This window comes from Microcaecilia unicolor, chromosome 2, assembly GCF_901765095.1.
Source record: "Microcaecilia unicolor chromosome 2, aMicUni1.1, whole genome shotgun sequence".
Taxonomy (NCBI): Eukaryota; Metazoa; Chordata; class Amphibia; order Gymnophiona; family Siphonopidae; genus Microcaecilia; species Microcaecilia unicolor.
Window position 1 is genome coordinate 234914615 of NC_044032.1, and position 13954 is coordinate 234928568.

Here is a 13954-nt window from a genome sequence, read left to right on the forward strand (position 1 = left end):
ATTTATTTACCACCTTTTTGAAGGAATTCACTCATCAGTGTACAGTAAGAATAAATTAAACATGAGCAATAGGCAATTACAGCAGTAAAAATATTCAAACAATACAAAGTATGGCATAGTTGGCATATCAACACAATAAGTAAATGAACATTTTAATTGACCAGTGAAGGGTATAAGCAAAGATGGTACTTATAGATAAATAATAGAGTAAGAAGACTTAGAAAGTAAGGCGACTAATTTGAAGTTGTACATGAGGTCAGAGAGATGGTTCACATATAGATAAGTAAGAGAGTAAGAGGAGTTAGAAAATAAGGTGACTAATTTAAAGAAAGGTGTATGAAGTAAGAGAGATGGTTAAATATCTCAGCTAGGGTAGGAGTGGATAAACATGTCCTGCTGCAGTATGTGCAGTCCGTGTCACTCCTTGTGAGTGACACTAAAGTTAATATCATGTTATTAATCCAGTTAAAAGTAAGTAATCCAAATAAAAACTAACCCCAAAACAAGTACAAACATATGTTAATTAACAACATAAGCATAAAAATATTACTGTCAGTATGTTAAGACATTAATCTTCAAAAAACCCATACAAAACATTGTCATACATGCCTCTTAAAAATCAACTTAAAAGGGACAGGGTCCCTAAAGGCACATACACCTGATAGCAGCAAATTGCAATTGCCCCCAAAAAAAAAAAATCCAAAAGAAAAACACACGTAAGCTCTAAAAAGCCAATTCAGCTCAAGACAGAATGATACTCAAATTCCACAGAAGTCCCAAGTGCTTGCTCGTCTTAATTTCCTTACCAAAAGCTGCAAATGCTGAAGCTCTTCAGTAACCTCCTCCTCTCACTGAAAAACCACCACCCTTGTTATGTGCAAGTTTAAGGGGTCTTTTACTAAACTGCGGCAAAAGGGGGCCTGCGCTGGCGTCAAGTAAAAGGCTGTTTAAAAAAAATAAAAAAATAGCTGTGCAACAAGTGAAGCACTTGCTGCACAGCCATTTTGGGGGAGGAGGAGTACTTATTGCCACCCATAGATGTGGCAGTACGGGCTCCCGCTCTAACCCAGCGGTAACTGGGCAGCACAAAAATAAAAATATTTTTGTAGAGCTGGAAATGGCACATGCTGGGGATGGGAACTACCATCGGGCTGCTGTGGTTGTACATGAGGCCCAGGGGTACTTCCGGTTTAGCAAAGGGCAAGCCCACGTTGGGCGATCAAGGAAAACAAAGACGTAGCGGAGAGATTGAATGAATTCTTTGTTTCGGTCTTCACCGAGGAAGATTTGGGTGGGATACCGGAGTCGGAAATGGTATTTCAAGCGGACGAGTCAGAGAAACTTACTGAATTCACGGTAAACCTGGAGGACGTAATGGGACAGTTCAGCAAACTGAAGAGTAGCAATCTCCTGGACCGGATGGTATTCATCCTAGAGTACTGATAGAACTGAAAAATGAGCTTGCGGAGCTACTGTTAGTGATATGCAATTTAGCCTTAAAATCGAGCGTGGTACCGGAAGATTGGAGGGTAGCCAATGTAACGCCGATTCTTAAAAAAGGTTCCAGGGGAGATCTGGGAAATTATAGACCGGTGAGTCTGACGTCGGTGCTGGGGAAAATGGTAGAGGCTATTAAAAACAAAATTACAGAGCACATCCAAGGACATGGATACTGAGACCAAGTCAGCACGGCTTTTGTGTGGGGAAATCTTGCCTGACCATTTACTTCAATTCTTTGAAGGAGTAAACATGTGGACAAAGGGGAGCCGGTTGATATTGTGTATCTGGATTTTCAAAAGGCGTTTGACAAGGTACCTCATGAAAGGCTACAGAGGAAATTGGAGGGTCATGGGATAGGAGGAAATGTCCTATTGTGGATTAAAAACTGGTTGAAGGATAGGAAACAGAGTGGGGTTAAATGGGCAGTATTCACAATGGAGAAGGGCAGCTAGTGGGGTTCCTCAGGGGTCTGTGCTAGGAACGCTGCTTTTTAATCAAACATATAAACGGCAAGTGACCGACTCACCTGCAAATGCACAGTACAGACTTCCCTCTCTGTCCCACCCTCGCGTCAAGACGTCAGAGGGCGGAACAGAGAGGGAAATGGAGTCGGACTGTCGGACGCCGCCGCCAACGCCTGGAAACGAACATCGCGCGAACCAACCAGAGCGATCTGCTGCTGCCTGTAGCGCTTCCACACGGAGGTGAGAGGCGCTGTCAGGTCAGTGCAGGGGGCCCGATAAGGAGGGGGGAGGGAGCGGCGGCAAGGAGGGTAGCTGGACACAGGGTGAGAGCAGGGCAGAGAGCAGGGTTGCTGGACATGGGGGGAGGGGGGAGGCCAAGGGAAAGAGGAGGGCTGCAATACTCGCCCGTTTTTATGGGCTTAACGGCTAGTATATTTATAAATGATTTAGAGATGGGAGTAACTAGTGTGGTAATTAAATTTGCTGATGACACAAAGTTATTCAAAGTCATTAACTCGCGACAGGATTGTGAAAAATTACAGAAAGACCTTACGAGAAGAACAGAACATTTGAAAACATTTTTTAAATTGTATCAAAAATACTGCCAAGGCTTCAAAATATCATAAATTTTAAATTAAAAAAACTCAATCTTAATTAAAATTATAAATTTTTGTTCTTCCTGAAGTAATCTATGATCTGTCTCCACCTCTTCAATGTGGTTTCATCTTATAAATAACCAGAAAACACACATTTTCAAACTTATGTTGCATTTTTAACATATGTTCAACAAGTGGTTTGTGTACAATTTTCCTTTTGATAGCACTTGAGTTCTACAATTCTTTTACTCAGTGCACGCAATGTTTTGCCCACATACAGGAGCTAACATGGACAGATAACTAAATACACCACCCTTTGTTTTACATTTAGAAAAATGCCTTAACTCATCTCTCTCCCGTTCAGTGGCGTAGCCACAGGTGGGCCTGGGTGGGCCAGGGCCCATCCACTTAGGGCTCAGGCCCACCCAACAGCAGCACATATTTAGTACTAGCTAGTGGCGATCCCAAGCTTCGCCAGCTGAAGACCTCCCCCTGATGGTGCTGAAAACACTGCTCTCCACTTCAGCAGTCTAAGCTTCCTAAGCTGCTGATACTGGCCTCATTGCATTGGGGGGGGGGGGGGGGGGGGGGGGGGGGAGAACACTTGGTGCCCACCCACTTCTTGACTAGGCCCACCCAAAACCTGCTGTCTGGCTACGCCCCTGCTCCCGTTTGAGGATGTTCAAAATATTTAGGCTTCAAATTATCAGAACAGACTGAACAATTATAACAGAGTTATAGAACACAGAAGTTTTTTTGTAAATTAAAAGGGACAGGTATAGTTTTTTTTTTTTTAAAGGGATTGATATGCATATATTCCATTTACCTGATTTTTAATAATGTAACTTGATTATATATAAATCTGAAATATTATTGGATAATTTTACTTGGATTACTTTTAACTGGATCAATAATTTATGATATTAATATTTTTTTATTACTTGTATTTTTATAGTGGGAAGCAAAACGTGGCCACACCGGGAAACTGATCTTAATAGAGAGTATATTTCTACTTTCATTCTGGTCTGCATTGTTCTCCTGTGGATTATCTGCGTGTAGCTCACAACCTCTATTGTTCTGTATCTGTATAGTTCAACTACATACAAAGGGAACAAAACTGAAATAGCCTTGCTTGGAGTCTAGTTGGTGGTTAAAAAATTCCAGGCACCTTAATGGAATCCTGGTGGAGAACCCTGCTGGTCAGAAAATGGCCCTGAAAGCAGCAGGGGGCGACATCCTTCCAACCCACAAGACCAGTGAAGATGAAAGTCATTCAGCATGCTATTTGGGGGTGGTGAGTTGATTCAAACAGGAAAAGCCAGGAGGCATTGGCTCAAGGTACACAATAAAATACTCTTGGGAGAACTAAACTATTATTTTGATTTTCATCCTGCGACAGTAGATTTACAAATATAAACAAAAATACCAGGCCATAAACAATCTCTCTACTTCTGCTAAAAATATACAAACTTTCACATGTATGCGAAATATGTGAAAAGTGCTTGAAAACAAAAATTAGTGCAATTCGTGTCTGAATAGACCAACACACCTTGTTGTCATCATAGCACTTGGTTTGAGAATAAATGTCTCAATGACTGTTCCATTTGTTCAACAAAACTTTTGCCAGCTCCAGAAAAAAGAAATCAGTTTTCAGTTTCAAGAATGCAATAACTTCTCAAGAAAATGTCTCAACAACTACTTATCTGTTTTCTGTAGCTCTTCAGTGTAATAGTATAATCCAATGAATTTGGGAGATAAGATATTCTGAACATAGGAGGATATAGGGAGAGAAAGACAGATGCTGGTCATCGGGGAGTGAGATGCTGAACACAAACAAAGGAGACAGGGTTACATAATATTGGACACTGGGAAGCACATGGTGACAAAATAATATAGTGAGACAGAGGGGAGATATGAGACATGGAGGGAAACAGATGGAAAGTGTTGGGACATGGGGCACAGGAAAATGGACAGGACATGCTGGACACTGGAGGTGGGAATAGAGGGAGATGCTGGAACCAGGAAAGGGACAGAGGGTGATGGGGATGCTGGATGGGAGCAGGACATTACTGAAAGGCAATGGAAGGTGGTAGCTAGGATAAGGAAGAGAAATGAAAAGCTCTAAACAGATGCAGAAAAAAAAAAAAAGAAGAGAGACTGAGAAGTGGATGGTAAGAAGGAGGAGTGAAATCTTAGTGAATGGAGAGAAAATTAAGAGGAAACAACCTGAGAGGTAAAGATCAATATCCGAGATGGAAGGCAGAAAGGGAGAGAAAGTATCAGTTAAACTGGAGATTGTGGAACCAGAGTTAAGAGAAAGCAGAGAAAAGCAGAAATCAGAGACTGAGACCAACGTGATTAGAAAATAAGATGGCCAGACAACAAAAGTAGACATTTTTCCCTTCAATTTAGTAATTTGAATATGTAGACTTTTTTTTTGCAAGTAAAGGGGGAGTTGCATTTCCTATTTCTATTGTATCAACAAAAACAATCTGCAATGAGTGTGTAGTTATAACAAAGAAACTATCAAACACATCACCCCAATATAGTGTCACACTGGGGATTCAGATCTGAAGGATAGAATATATTAAATTTAAAAAAATAGCCTCAGTGTAACAGGGAGCCAGCCTGTCTTTTATGCTCCACTGTAAATATTACCATCACAGGCTTCCACCACCTTCCGAAAAAAAAACAGAGAAAAACTCCCAGAATATTTCAAAAATTCTAAAGAGGTGGGAGAAAAGTCTGTTTAAAAAACAGAAGGGAGGGTAACAATTTAACATAATACAGATCCAAATACCCACAACACTAAATCTCACTATGAATATAAATCTACTACTACTTGACATTTCTAAAGCGCTACTAGGGTTACGCAGCGCTGTACAATTTCAACATAGAAGGACAGTCCCTGCTCAAAGGAGCTTACAATCTAAAGGACAAATGTACAGTCAGTCAAATAGGGGCAGTCTAGATTTCCTGAAAGGTATAAAGGTTAGGTGCCTCAACCTCTCTCTCTGCACTGCAACTGTCCCTGACACCTTCAAGCACGCCGTAGTCACACCTCTCCTCAAAAAACATCACTTGACCCTACCAGTCCCTCCAACTACCACCCCATCTCCCTCCTACCCTTCCTCTCCAAAATACTTGAGCGTGCTGTTCACAGCCGCTGCCTTGATTTTCTCTCCTCTCATGCCATCCTCGATCCGCTTTTCGCCCTCTACACTCGACAGAAACGGCACTCTCTAAAGTCTGTAATGACCTGTTCCTTGCCAAATCCAGAGGCCACTACTCCATCCTCATCCTCCTTGATCTATCCGCTGCTTTTGATACTGTCAATCATGATTTACTTCTTGCCACACTGTCCTCATTTGGGTTCCAGGGTTCTGTCCTCTCCTGGTTCTCCTCCGATCTCTCCCACCACACCTTCAGAGTACACTCTCATGGATCTTCCTCCACCCCCATCCCGCTCTCTGTTGGAGTTCCCCAGGGATCTGTCCTTGGACCCCTTCTTTTTTCAATCTACACCTCTTCCCTGGGCTCACTGATCTCATCTCATGGTTTCCAGTATCATCTTTATGCTGATGACACCCAGCTATATATCTCTCCACACCAGACATCACCGCGGAGACCCAGGCCAAGGTATCGGCCTGTTTATCCGACATTGCTGCATGGATGTCCAACCGCCACCTGAAACTGAACATGTCCAAGACCGAGCTTATCGTCTTTCCACCAAAACCCACTTCTCTTCCTCCACTCTCTATCTCAGTTGATGGCACCCTCATCCTCCCCGTTTCATCGGAATCATCTTCGACTCCTCCCTCCCCTTCTCTGCGCATATCCAGCAGATAGCCAAGACCTGTCGCTTCTCTCTCTTTATCAGCAAAATTCGCCATTTCCTCTCTGAGCACACACCCGTACTCTCGTCCACGCTCTCATTACCTCTCGCCTTGACTACTGCAACATACTCCTTACTGGCCTCCCACTTAGCCATCTATCCCCCCCTTCAATCTGTTCAGAACTCTGCTGCACGTCTTATATTCCGTCTGAACCGATATACTCATATCACCCCTCTTCTCAGGTCACTTCACTGGCTTCCAATCAGATACCGCATACAGTTCAAGCTTCTCCTTACCTACAAATGCACTCAGTCTGCAGCCCCTCATTACCTCTCTACCCTCATTTCCCCATACGTTCCTGCCCGTAACCTCCGCTCAAAGGACAAATCCCTCCTCTCAGTACCCTTCTCCACCACCGCCAACTCCAGGCTCCGCTCATTCTGCCTCGCCTCACCCTATGCTTGGAATAAACTTCCTGAGCCCTTACGCCAAGCCCCCTCCCTACCCATCTTCAAATCCTTGCTCAAAGCCCACCTCTTCAATGTTGCTTTCGGCACCTAACCTTTATACCTTTCAGGAAATCTAGACTGCCCCTATTTGACTGACTGTACATTTGTCCTTTAGATTGTAAGCTCCTTTGAGCAGGGACTGTCCTATGTTGAAATTGTACAGCGTTGCGTAACCCTAGTAGCGCTTTAGAAATGTCAAGTAGTAGTAGTAGAATATAAATCACCCAAATAGACACTAGTTAGCAATCCCTCACTAGACTAAAATCCTCAAACAGAGAAGCCTTCCTGCAAGTAAAGAAAACTCAAAATAGAGCAAAAACTTATAGCATTGCTAGAATTGCTTAAACTTCCATCCTTACTAATGAATGGATTCTAATTCTGACAAAATAAACTTTAATTTTAGAGAAACCCCACAGACTGAAAATCTTATGAGGCTGCACTTCTGTCAGGACAATCTGGATGTTCTGAGCTAAGTAAAGTTTATTTTTTGTCAGAATTAGAATCCATTCATTAGTAAGGATGGAAGTTTAAGCAATTCTGATGCTTTAAGAGTTTTTGCTCTATTTTGAGTTTTCTTTACTTGCAGGAAGGCTTCTCTGTTTGAATGAGGATTTTAGTCTCATGAGGGATTGCTAACTAGTGTCTATTTGGGTGATTTATATTCATAGTGAGATTTAGTGTTGTGGGTATTTTGATCTGTATTATGTTAAATTGTGTTACCCTCCCTTCTGTTTTTTTAAACACAGGCTTTTCTCCCACCTCTTTAGAATTTTTGAAATATTCTGGGAGTTTTTCTCTGTTTTTTTTCGGAAGGTGGTGGAAGCCTGTGATGGTAATATTTACAGTGGAGCATAAAAAGACAGGCTCCCTGTTACACTGAGGCTATTTTTTTTTTAATTTAATATATTTTATCCTTCAGATCTGAATCCCCAGTGTGACACTATATTGGAGTGATGTGCTTGACAGTTTTTCTATTGTACTGCATGTGGAGACTGTGTATAAGTGTGTGTGTGTGTGTGGGGGGGGGGGGGGGGGATCAGTTTGATTTTTGTGTACATATTTCTATTTTTAATTTGTGGTCATTTATTCTGTACTCTGAGGGATTATCTATGTTCTAAGTGTTTGACTGAGACCAGGTATTCTTTTAGCATGGACAGACTATGTAGGGATGTTTAGAAATCTGACTTTAGTTTTTCCAGTGTAGATGTTCTAGAGCAGTAGCTCTCAACATTACTTTTGTGACACACCTGACAAACTGAATTCATGTATGTGACAAACTGAACTCTACAATATAAACTGGAAGAAGGAGAGACATGGTTCAAAGGCGTTGGCACATTCTCAATCCATCTCTTCCTTCTCCACAGTTGCAGTGATTATGGTCACAAAGATGGAGCAAGACCCCATATTTCCAGGCAGGCTTGCAGCAGTTGTTGTGACCACAAGGGAGGGAGCAGGATCTGGGCCAGCCTAGCAGTACCGTGGTGCTGGTTGAGGGGGAGGGGGAAAGAAATAGTGATTATTGGAATTCCAAGCACCTGGTTCCCTGCTCTGTGCTCTCCCCAGCCTGCAGGCATATATGGCTGTTAAAGGTTAACCAAATTTTAGTTCTGGACCTAACTGGCTTGATATGTGGATTCGGTTATACTTCATTTTCTACTACTACTATTTAGCATTTCTATAGCGCTACAAAGCGTACGCAGCGCTGCACAAACATAGAAGAAAGACAGTCCCTGCTCAAAGAGCTTACAATCTAGTAGACAAAAAATAAAGCACACAAAATCAATTAATGTGTAGAGGAAAGAGGAGAGGAGGGTAGGTGGAGGCGAGTGGATACAAGTGGTTACAAGTCAAAAGCAATGTTAAAGAGGTGGGCTTTCAATCTAGATTTAAAGATGGTCAAGACATAGGGGCTCAGGAAGTCTATTCCAGGCGTAGGGCGCAGCAAGACAGAAGGAGCGAAGTCTGGAGTTGGCAGTAGCGGAGAAGGGAACAGATAAGAAGGATTTATCCAGGGAACTGAGTGCACGGGAAGGGGTGCCAGTGCTTTCTCCTTTCAGTTGGAGGGGAGGGTATCCTATAGGATTTGTCTGAGGAGAAGTACCTGGGATTTTCCTCTGACTCCCATAAGTGCTCCTCATTGGTGTTAGACAAAACCTCTCTACGGGAGGGTTAAGACCCAGCCTGCCTCGATGCAGAGGAGCCATGTCCTTGAGAATGGAGTCCAGGAGTTGGCTCCCATCTCAACTCCAGTGAAGCTTCCTCTGCAGACGTCAGGGTCCCGGCTTTGGTGGCAGACTGGATAGACTGTACAGGTCTTTATCTGCAGTCATCTACTATGATACTATATTATACAGCCAGCATCTCTCTCTCTATTCTAATGCACACTTCAGCACATCCCTCTTTCTGGCCCCCAAAAATCAAATGGCCAGCTTGCCCTCACTCTGCTTTCTCTCCACATATACAGCCTGTCCATTCTCTCTGATTCCCCCCACCCCCCACACACGGCAAGCCTGTTCCTCTCTGCCACTTCCAACACAAATAGCCAAACCTGTACCTCCCTCTCTCGGGTCCCCACCCCCATCCATGAACACAGCCAGTCTGTGCCTCCCTTGACGGGCTCCCCACCTCCCAAAAACCTTCTGGATCCCTTAATGATCCTGTACCCCCCACTTCTTAAAGAATCCTGGTCAGCATTATCCCTGTCTTTTTAGTAGGGTGTTATGCCTTCTCCCTACCAGTCAATGTTTATTAAACCACTGTTAAATAACCAAGATGCTGATCCAGCCCTTCTCTCCAATTTCAGGCTCGCTGGCACTCTTGCATTTCTAGCAGACGTCACTGAGAAAGATATTTTCCAGCAGGTGACTTGCTTTTGAAATGGTACCAACTTTTTCTACAAGCATCAATTAGGTTTCCACACATGTCACAGCACAGAGATTATTCTGCTCAACCTCATTAATGATACTGTATGCCATCTTGATGCCTCTAAAGGGTATTCTTTTGATCTAGCTGGACCTGAGCTCAGATTTAGATATCAACTATTCTCTTTTTCTGGCCCCTCTGCAAGAAACAAGACTCAGGGACACTGCATTAAACTGGCTTTGCTCATACTTCTCACTATGCACTTTTTATGTTTCTTTTAATGACACTTATTATCACCCATTTTCCTGTGGGGATGCGGATGATGCACAGCTTCTAGTGGGGTCCATCATACTTGGGACCAGCCTTTTCAGGCCTCCCTTTCCAATGGCTTGCAGTCCGTGCTGTCCTGTTTCCAACAACAAATTGTCTCGTAACTCACATAAATGTGAAGCCATCTGGTTCTCCAGATATCATGTCCCACTTCCCTTTCATCCCTCTTTAAATGATATTCCACTGCCAATCAAGGGAGTAATCACTGATTTTGGAACTCTTTTTCCTCTTAGATTTCAAAGATTATTCAGAAATCTTTTTGTGCTTAGAAGTCAGACTTTTCCTAGATAAAGCTTTTTTGAATATTAATTCACTCTCTGGTTCTCAATCATTTAGATTACTGCAACTTCCTATTGTCAGGTCTGCCCACTTATCAATGTCAACATCTTTAGCTTCTCTAAAATATGAGAAACTTCTATATAATGCTAGAAAGTATGATCAAGTCTCTACAACTGTTCAAGCAGCATTGACTTCCAGTGGTTTTGGTATTTGCTTCAATATTTTACTTCTTACTCATTATGCCTATTACATTGATGCTCCTACATGTTTGGCTTCTCTTAGTTGCCTATGAACTGGGCCATTCCCTTGGACCAGGCTTCAGCTCATCTGCTCGAGGCTCTCTGCTGCACGCAATTGGTTTGACAGCTCTTGTAACAGCTCTTCTGTTGTCTAGGACCCTCTCTGGAATAATCTACCCTCCAAGCTTTGCTCTTTATCTTCCTATCCTAAATTCAAAACTTCCCTTCAGACCCAGCTCTTTCAACAGGCCTTTGCTATCTTCCTAGCCTAAATTCAAAACTTCCCTTCAGACCCAGCTTTTTCAACAGGCCTTTGCTTTCCTTGATATCTAATTTTTTTTTTTTTTTTTGCTCCAGACTATTTTTGACCCATTTTCTATTGGGTTTCTGGTATGTGATTTTGATGTGCTCAGGATTTTTTTTTTTTTTTTATTAACTATTGTGCTATTTTTTTTTCTTCCCCTTTGATATTTTGAATTTACATCTAGTCTTTTGTGGATATTTCATTTGACATATTGAATCGAAAATCACCATGATGTCTAAGGACAATTTAACAGTATATCAAACATACAGAAACATAAAATACTCCCTCCACCCCCAGAGTCAGCCTTCATTTTCCCCTTTTCTCTCCACAGGCATTAAGTGGGCTCCATCCATTTTTCTTTCTCCACAGCAACCCTTCTCCGTGAGCAACAGCAGCAGCACCAGTGGGGGAGGGGACCCTCTTCAGGTTCTAGCAGTAACTGCGGTGGGAGTTATGGGGGCACGCGAATGTCAGTAGGGCCAATGACAGTGTGGGGAGCCTCTCAGTCAGCCACAGTAGTGCCTAGAGGAGGTTTTGAGCCAATGTCAGGAGAGCAAGAGGCTTTAAAAGTTGGAAGCTGCAGTGCCAATGGGTGACTTTCAATCAGCAGCAGTTCTACAAAACATGTCCAAAGCAGCATGTTACTGTGTCTGTTTGGGAGAAGGACAGTGGAGACAGGACACAGGCTTGTCTTGCATGATGCAGCCTGTTACTGCAACTGAGTCTGGAAAAAGATGGGGGCAGAGGTTCATGCGGCACACTGGTTAAGGAGCACTACTCTAGAATTGCTGTTTCCAAAACCTTACCAAACTGAGCCATCAGCGAAGCTTCCAGAACCTCTGAGCTCTCCTGACATCCTAATATTAGGTTCCATTAGTCTTGTCAATTTTCAGTTTTCCTAGTTCCATGCAAATGAAATGATATCTACCACTCTAACATAAATAACTATCAGACACTTCAAGAACACTGAAAAAAAAAACAAAAAAAAACAAAACACTGAATTTATTTATTTTTAGTATATCTGCCTTTTCCTCAACCACCACCACATATGCCTCCTTGAAACCTTGGTTGTACAATGCTGCATCTGCACTGTTTTGCAATGCATGAAAGCCACACAGCCTGCCCATGAGCATTGAGTATGGTTGCATACAGTGCCAGAACCCCGTCAAGGAATCCGAGAAACTCAACTGTATGGGAACCCCCCCAGCTTGAGAGGGAGTGAGAGAGAGCGTGTGAGAAAGTTTGTAAAACCAGCAGTAGTGTCATTAGTATGATAGAAATGTTTTCCACCATATTCACCGTTTGGAGTAATATCAGTATTTTATTTAAAATATTAAGAATATAAAATAGTTCTCCAAAAGTCCACAAAAATTAGGGATTATATTTGGAATAAATGATATGAATTTCAGTTGGGATGCATTATTCATCTCAACTGGATTTCTCTTCATAAGTACTGAAAGTGTAGCCTTTTTGTTCGGTAAAGGTGAGAAACAAATATACTTACCTGCTGCTGGGATTCCATTGAGTGTACTGTCCTCAGCCCGGTGGGAAAGGCAAAATTCTGAGCTTCCATGGCTTCAAAGCTTCCTGATTTAGAGTATGCTCTCACCCTTGATTTGAATGCTTCCAGTTCGCTTTTAAAAACCTCTAAGTAACCCTCTTCTGCTTCCTGTATAAAAAAGGGATATACATAAGTGCTTTCCTGATATTGAAGGGAAAATTTTACTGGTCATTTCAAGTAACAGACGTGCATACAAGATTCCAGCATGCTATATGAACTGACCCACCAAAATTAATTCTGTTCCATACAAGCGTGCACACCCCTTCCCTTCCAATTAGTTCCCTATGTATTCAAATATTGGGGGAAGAGAAAAACATCACTTTTTTTTTAAATCACAAAGGGGCTCCGTGTCCATTTCAGGAAGTGGGGTAGGATGAACACCATTCTCATGTGCAGCTGTATTGCTATTCTATCAGAATCAAGTAGGTCCCATTAGCAATTGCCCCAGTGAGAAAGCTATAAAAGGGAAGAGGCAATATGACCTCTGTTCTCAGCGATTAATGCAGCAGGACCTCCTTATTACTTCTATAACCTTTTCAGAGAGCACAAGAGCCAAATGTCCTCTCTCTCTCTCATATGTAATACCAGTTAGAAGCTCTTAAAACTACTTTACACATATCTTCTCTGAACAAATGGCACTCAAAGTAGTTTATGAGAGTAGCAGTTCCCCAAATAGGGTGGGACTACCATGTCGACATAAGATCAAAAGAACAAATGCAGCAAGCAACACCTGGCCTAGAAGAAAATGGAATGAGACAGGCATGCAGGAAGGACAGCATACCCTCAACGAGAATGCAACGCCCCATGAAACCCTGCATAGGCCAGCACCTACGGCCCAGGAGCAGAATACCGGGAGACACACCCAAGAAAAAAAAAAAACCCCAGACCATTCTCAAAAAAGGCAGTCTATTCCAAACCAGCACCGACTGACATACTTAGCCCAAGGAATAGGAAAACTGTGAACCTAGTCTGGGAAGAAGAAACAGCTGGCTATGCTTCTAGCCCCGGAAACCCATAAATAAGCAAGCTGGAAATCAATAAGCCATTAATGCTGCTACCATAGTGTGAAACAGGTACTTCTACAACATCCTCAGCTGGAAACTTACAAGTCAGCCTGACTGATATACCACCGGGGGGGGGGGGGGGGGGGGTCAACCTGAATGGTGCTGGGTGAGTAATTACAAGCGAAAGAGGGAACCATAGAACCATGCTAGTAGATACATGCCATGAGTGGCAGGCACAGGACTACCACATCCCTCAGTGACAGCTATGCACTCACCCCCTTTGAACAGCAGAAAATTATGACCCAGATAATCACAACTTGCCTTACCACCAATGCGGGAGGCGCACCAAAGAGGCAACAGAATGAGTTGAGGCACCCCAAAGAATGCTGTCAACTTGACAAGTAGGCTATATATGAACCCAAAGGAGCCAAGAGCTGGACTGCCGGCAAGAACTGAGGAGCCACAAGGAC

The 13954-nt window shown here is 42.8% G+C and overlaps 1 protein-coding gene across 2 annotated transcripts in view; it reads right to left on the bottom strand.

Annotated features, from left to right (window-relative positions):
- CDC37L1 (cell division cycle 37 like 1) overlaps window positions 1-13954 on the bottom strand; it is a 78027-nt gene that overhangs the window by 2432 nt on the left and 61641 nt on the right. For both annotated transcript variants that reach the window (XM_030193804.1, XM_030193803.1), the window contains exon 6: window positions 12424-12588. In XM_030193804.1, the coding sequence (XP_030049664.1) occupies window positions 12424-12588 (165 nt within the window). The remainder of the gene's footprint in view (window positions 1-12423; window positions 12589-13954) is intronic.